Source organism: Neomonachus schauinslandi, chromosome 14 (genome assembly GCF_002201575.2).
Source record: "Neomonachus schauinslandi chromosome 14, ASM220157v2, whole genome shotgun sequence".
In the NCBI taxonomy this organism is placed as follows: domain Eukaryota; kingdom Metazoa; phylum Chordata; class Mammalia; order Carnivora; family Phocidae; genus Neomonachus; species Neomonachus schauinslandi.
Genome location: NC_058416.1, coordinates 64,296,319 through 64,302,337, shown reverse-complemented (window position 1 = coordinate 64,302,337; position 6,019 = coordinate 64,296,319). Strand labels below are relative to the sequence as shown.

General features: G+C 52.4%; 1 protein-coding gene across 2 annotated transcripts; it reads left to right on the top strand.

Annotated features, from left to right (window-relative positions):
• Positions 1-1,434: 1,434 nt before the first annotated feature.
• On the top strand, positions 1,435-5,536 carry C14H22orf39 (chromosome 14 C22orf39 homolog). Of its 2 annotated transcripts, none has more exons than XM_044921185.1 (3): positions 1,435-1,472; positions 1,621-1,788; positions 4,509-5,536. In XM_044921185.1, exons 1-3 carry the CDS (start codon positions 1,449-1,451, stop codon positions 4,632-4,634), a joined length of 318 nt encoding a protein of 105 aa, XP_044777120.1. In that variant the 5' UTR covers positions 1,435-1,448; the 3' UTR covers positions 4,635-5,536. The 2 variants fall into 2 exon arrangements, with proteins under 2 accessions (XP_044777120.1, XP_021546547.1); XM_021690872.1 differs by having other exon boundaries at positions 4,506-5,536.
• The last annotated feature ends 483 nt before the right edge of the window (positions 5,537-6,019 follow it).

Below are 6,019 nucleotides of genomic sequence, written 5' to 3'. Positions count from 1 at the left end.
ATGGTGGCCCAGGGTCCACCCACATGTCATCAGATCAAGATCATAGGTGATTGTCATGAAGATGAGGGCTGGGCTATGGCCCAAACAGTCACCACTGATGATGGACAAGGTTTCAAGAGGCATGAAGCACTGCTGTGACCCGTGATCCTCCACTTAAGGCACATCTGTTTCACTAGCCGAGGCAGAAGCCCTCCTTGGTGGGTGGGCAGCCTCCATTTGCAGGATCACATTGGCTAATGTGTCATTTGATGCATAATGAATTTTACAGGAAGGCACTGACTGGCCTTGGGTTTTTGTCTTCCCTAAGCAACACCTACTGTGTAAGCAATGAAATCACTCATGGTCCTGTGCTTGAGCCACACTTCCCTGCCTGGGCCAGCTTCTGGTAACAAGCGGGGAGGGGTAACCCAGAGCAAAAATCCTGGTCATTACTGCTGCACCCTGGCCTGCAGCCTTCTCTGTCTTCAAGCTTGGTCTGTGAGCCAGCTTAGCAGGAGCCCTGGTAAAATTGCATCTTTCTGGCCCACCTTCAGGGAGTCTGACCCAGTCTCGTTACTGGGGTGGGCCCAGCAACCGCGTTGTAAGGGACTCCCCCGTGGAGGATTAAGTTTGCGTAAGTTGGAGAACCTCTGCATAGGTATTGCAGGGCTACTCTGCAGATTACCAGCCACTTTGCTTTTTATTGCCTCTTGTGCACCTCTCCTGTTTATAAACGTTCCGTGTCTTCCCACGCCTCAGAGTAAAGCCTTCACTCCTAATCAGACATGCAAGGCGCCCCACACTTGCAAGGTTCTCTCCTCTACCCCGTGACACACACAGCCTCCACGCCTTTGACCAGCCCACCGCTGTGCTCAGAAAACCCTTCGCTCGCCTCCACTACCAGCCTGCGTTCCCTCGGGAAATCATCCGGCGCCCTAGACCGCCAACTACCTACTGGTCACGCCCAGCCACCCTCACCGAGTCCGCTGCAGCCGCAGACTTGGCAGCTTTGCCACAGGGCGTTGATGCTCAGTATGTGCTTATGAAAGCGAACCCTATCTTTTGAGATTTCATTAAACTGCTGAAAACCGGCCTGGACCCCGTGGTTTCAGAAATAGCTAACTTCAGGTGGCTGTGCAGCCCGGGACGCCCGCCGGGCACCAGGCGAAGGGCCGCTGTCATCCATTTGGCCTGGCAGGCTGCACGCCAGGCGTTCTACCTCCGGACACGCCCCCGCCCGCACGGTCCCTAGGCCCTCCTGGGCGTCTCCTCCGCTTGTCACCGCCCCCCGGCTGTTATTGGCGGCTCAGCCCTGATGTCTTGTTTATCGGCGCGTGTCAGAGTGGGTGCCGAGTCAAGCGTCACATCTCGGAGTTCATTGGCTCCTATCCGTCAAACACGCGGTGCGTCTTGTCTTCAATCTTCATTGGCTAGCGAGCTCAGAGGTGGGGTTCCGCAGTCGCCCGGACATGGCGGACGGCGGCGCCTGGCGGGTAAGCGCGGGGGGTGTCCGGGACGTGCTGGAACCTCCTTGGGCCCGACGGCCGGATTACCCGAGCCTTCTCCCAAGGAGGGGACGGGATGGGGGTCCCTAGGCGGGCAGTGCAGCGGCCTCCGGCTCAGGCGTGCTTCTCGCTGCAGCCGCCGCGCCCCTGCGAGGCCTACCGCGCCGAGTGGAAACTCTGCCGCAGCGCCAGACACTTCCTGCACCACTACTACGTCCACGGCGAACGGCCGGCCTGCGAGCAGTGGCGGCGCGACCTGGCCAGCTGCCGGGAGTGGGAGGAGCGCCGAAGCGCGGAGGCCCAGGTGCACGGGGGAGCGGGGGGTGGCCCTTGGGCCGCGGGGGTGCATTGCCCCGGCGTTCGAGTGCGCGGACCACACCCTCCCCCACATTCCAGGCCCCGGGACACTGGGAGAGGAGTACTGCCTGGGTCCCTCCTTTTGTTGTGCTTCCTTTCTCTTGAGAAATATCAAAAATTCGTATATCAACGGGGCTTTCAGACACTGAAGGACAAAGAAAGGAGAACGTAGAGTGGTTTGGAGAGAAAGGAGAGATCCCCCCTTACAGTGATAGTGTCCTCAGCAGGCCTGCGGAGGGGGTGATATTGCTGAGGCCTGAAAGACCAGGAACCAGCCTTAACAGCCTTCACCCGGCCCAAGGCGGGGCGCATCTGAGGAACACAAAGAAGGGTCAAGTGCTTGGAGCAGAAGGAGGGTGGGCTGTAGAGGGGTAGGGGGTTAGGCTGGAGAGGTACCAGGGACCTGGTGGGCCTTAAAGAAGGGTTTAGATTCAGCCTAAACGTGTGCTGGGAAGCATGACTTGATTTTTATCTTTAAAAGATCAGTCTGGGGGTCCTGGGTAGCTCAGTTGGTTAAGCGTCTTACTCTTTGATACCAGCTCAGGTCTTGATCTCAGGGTCATGAGTTCAAGCCCGCATTGGGCGCCAGGCTGGGCATGGTTAAAAAAGGGGGGGGGGGCCGTGCCGGGAGTGCCTGGGTGGCTCAGTTGTTTGGGCAACTGACTCTTGATTTGGGCTCAGGTCGTGATTTCTGGATTGTGGGATCAGGCTCCACGCTGGTGAGGGAGCCTGCTTGGGATTCATTTTCTCTCTCTCTCTCTCTTTCTCCCTCTCCCCCCACTCCACTCCTCCCCACCTCTCTTAAAAATATATAGATATAGATATTTATCAGTTTGACTGCCAGGGTGGGAGAGTGTATTATGAAGGACCAAAGAGACCAGTGAGGAGGTGGTTCTGATTTTCCATTCATTTAGCAAATATTTATCATGTTGGGAGCTCTTAAAGATACAGGAGTGATGAGAACAGAGCCCCTGCCCTTCTGGCACCTTCATTCTAGTCTAGAATAGGCAGTGGTGCCTTGGAACTGTTGTGGATGGGGACATGAAGAGAAGCTTGAGGGTGCAGTGCTCATGGGGAAGGGGGAAGGGGACCCAGCAGGACTGGCAACTGCTTCAGCATGGTTAAATGTATGTGATTATCGAAACAAACAGATGTGGAAAGCAAGCTGCTGTATAAAAGAAAATGATGACAGGTCCATTGTAAGTGGAAATCAAAAAATTAGGAAAGATAGCTTGTAGCCTATATAGCAAGAGATTAATAACGTTTTTTAGAGAGACCTCATATCAGAAAAATGGGGATGATTTCAGAATAGAAAAGTGGGCAAAGGGGTGCCTGGGTGGCTCAGTTGGTTAAGCGTCTGCCTTCGGGTCAGGTCATGATCCTAGGGTCCTGGGATGGAGCCCCGTGCCAGGCTCCCTGCTCAGCTGAGAGCGTACTTCTCCCTCTTCCCCTCCCTTTCCCCCTGCTCCTGCTTTCTCTCTCTGAAATAAATAAATTTTTTAAAAATCTTAAAAAAAAAAAAGTAAAGTGGGCAAAGGGCACAAAGAAAGAATTCATTCAAAAAGAAAATCAAATGATCTGGTATACAAGGTCAAATGACAAGTGCTTTCTGCCCTGTGAAATATCAGAAGTGCCGATAAGGGTTTGGAGAGTCAGGGGTACTTGTGCAGTGTTGATGGAGTGTTACGTGTTCTGATTATCTGTCAAAAGGATACCTTTTGACCCCCTAGTTCTACTTCTGAAAGTCCATCCTAGGAAAGTAACTGGGTAACAGTGCAGTTAAAAGTTCAAAATATCTGGGGCACCTGGGTGGCTCAGTCAGTTAAGCGTCTGCCTTCAGCTCAGGTCATGATCCCAGGGTCCTGGAATCGAGCCCGCATTGGGCTCCCTGCGCGGCAGGAAGCCTGCTTCTCCCTCTCCCACTCCCCCTGCTTGTGTTCCTGCTCTCGCTGTCTCTCTCTCCGTCAAATAAATAAATAAAATCTTTTTTTTTTTTAAGATTTTATTTATTTATTTGACGGAGAGAGACACAGCGAGATGAGAGAAGATGAAATTATATATGTAAAAAGGCCAGCATAGTGCTTGGCACCTACCAAGTGCACCTTTCATGGTCATAAGGTACTGCCCAGTGTTTATTGTGGGAGGAGAGTGGCAGAGAAAAGCTCCCAGGTTGAGTGGCACCTATTGTGTCTTTCCTCTGGATTCCTCGCCTGTCCAGGGCTCCCTGGGCATGTGTCTCTTGCCTCATCCTCCCCACTGTGGCCACTCTTTCAGACTCCTGTCTCGTGCTCGCTTTGGCAGCACATATACTAAAATCAGATTCTTGTCTCCTCTCAGCTCAGCCTCATGCTGGTCCCAGCAGGTAAATCTGGTTAGGTCAACTGAAGACATCAAGTCCTGAGGCCCAGAAGAAGACATTTTAAACTTTACTCAAATTCTGGTGATCTGCACAATAGTTTTTCACAGTAGCTTGGGAGAAAGAATGATACAGATCTGTGTGTTTTAGTATGGAATAGTCGCCAAGGTTTATTAGGTAGAAGCAGCCAAGTTCTGGAGTGGTGTGTGCCATATGCTTTGTTGTCCAGCTTGTTTGGGAGGGTGCTGAGGAGGAGGGAGGTACAGGGGCCACGTGAGCCAGAAGTGACTGGGGTCTCCTTTGCACAGCAGTCCCTCTGTGAGAGCGAGCGTGCAAGAGTCCAGGCTACACGGAAGCATGCCCTGGTGTGGGCCCTAAGGCAGAGCCCTCCTGCAGACTGGCACCTCCCTCTGCCACAGGACGAGAAAGACCAGTGATGAGCACTCCTGAACGGCTTCCTCTGATCTGTTTCAAATGGGGCTGTCGCAAGACCCTGAGGACGGTGACGGGCCCAAACAGTCTAGTGGGTCCCTGAAGCTTCCACTCGGCTTAGAACACAGAGCCTGAGGTCTCCAGCCCTAATTGCCCACTCCTGCTGCTGCCTTGCTCTGACACAATTTCACCCACTGCACAGCTTCCAGGATGCCAAACACCATTGCAGATCCCGGTGAGCAGCCAGGTCAGGCTGGTTCATGCTCCCCGCTGGGGACAACAGCACTCTCAGGTAAACTCTTGAGTGATAGCCCTGATCCAAGTGGACACATAGGGCGGTCAGAACGAGGTAACTAAATGGTTGTGCTGTGGTGAACACCTGTCCTGGTCCTGGTTTGGTGACACTGTGCATTGCCAGCCCCTGGTGCTTACACGGAGCTATTAGCTCACTCACTAAGTTCCTCTGTGGACACAGACAGGGTGTTGCTCCTCGTAGGATATAGGCCCTCTTGAAGACTCTGGCTTTTAAGAAACGCACACAGCTACAGAATACACAACCTCACGTTAAAAGGGTTCATAGACCCTTGGCTTAAGAAACCCAAGCCCAAGACACGTGGAATTTTAGTCTCTTTCCTTTAAAATCTCCCTTGGTCAGTTTTAGAAAATGTAGATTATATCAAATGCCATTTCGCACGTTTGATTTCAAATAGAAGCTGAAAATTAAATCCACGATTTAATAGTTGAGATTGTTAGATTTAGCACCTGACATTATTGTGCTTGGACAGTATTGGAATTTTGTATACTTATACTCTTGTAGATGTTTTTAAAATATATGTTTATGAACCAACAAGAACTCTACTTCTCGAAGAGGTCTTTTTTTTATCACTAATAAAATGATTTAGCATCTCATGGCTGCAGAGCAGGCCCCGTGGTGTGGGGCCAAGGGCGAGGCTGGCTGTGTGCCCCGAAGCCTCACTGCTCCTTCCTGGACCAACTGCCATTTTAGTACCTCCCTCACAACTGGGCCCCAACCTGGCCACAGGCAGTGGGTCAGACATCTTTTAACTCATTCTTTGGGGCAAAATAATCCCATCACTTCAGAAGGGCGTACATTAAAGAATAGACGTTGCCCTCTCCTGTGTGCATTTTCTCCTGTGTTACCCCAAGAGTCCCTGTGACTGTGCGTACCTGTAAGTGCTGGGGGATCTGCACATAGGACCCCAATAACCTCTCCCTGTGTATGTACCTGTGAGTGGTAGGGGTGTGTGCACACAGGTCCCCAATGATCCTTCCCTGTGACTGTGTATACCTGTCAATGGGGGAGAGGGGGTGGGTGCACACAGGTCCCCAGTGGTCCTTCCCTGTGACTGTGTGTACCTGTCAATGGGGG

Bases quoted from the DNA above. Each gene is read 5' to 3' on its own strand.
- C14H22orf39 (XM_021690872.1), top strand. From the start codon at position 1,449: ATGGCGGACGGCGGCGCCTGGCGG. The intron at 1,473-1,620 runs GTAAGCGCGGGG...TTCTCGCTGCAG, and splicing joins CGGACGGCGGCGCCTGGCGG to CCGCCGCGCCCCTGCGAGGC. The intron at 1,789-4,505 runs GTGCACGGGGGA...TCCTTTGCACAG, and splicing joins GCCGAAGCGCGGAGGCCCAG to CAGTCCCTCTGTGAGAGCGA.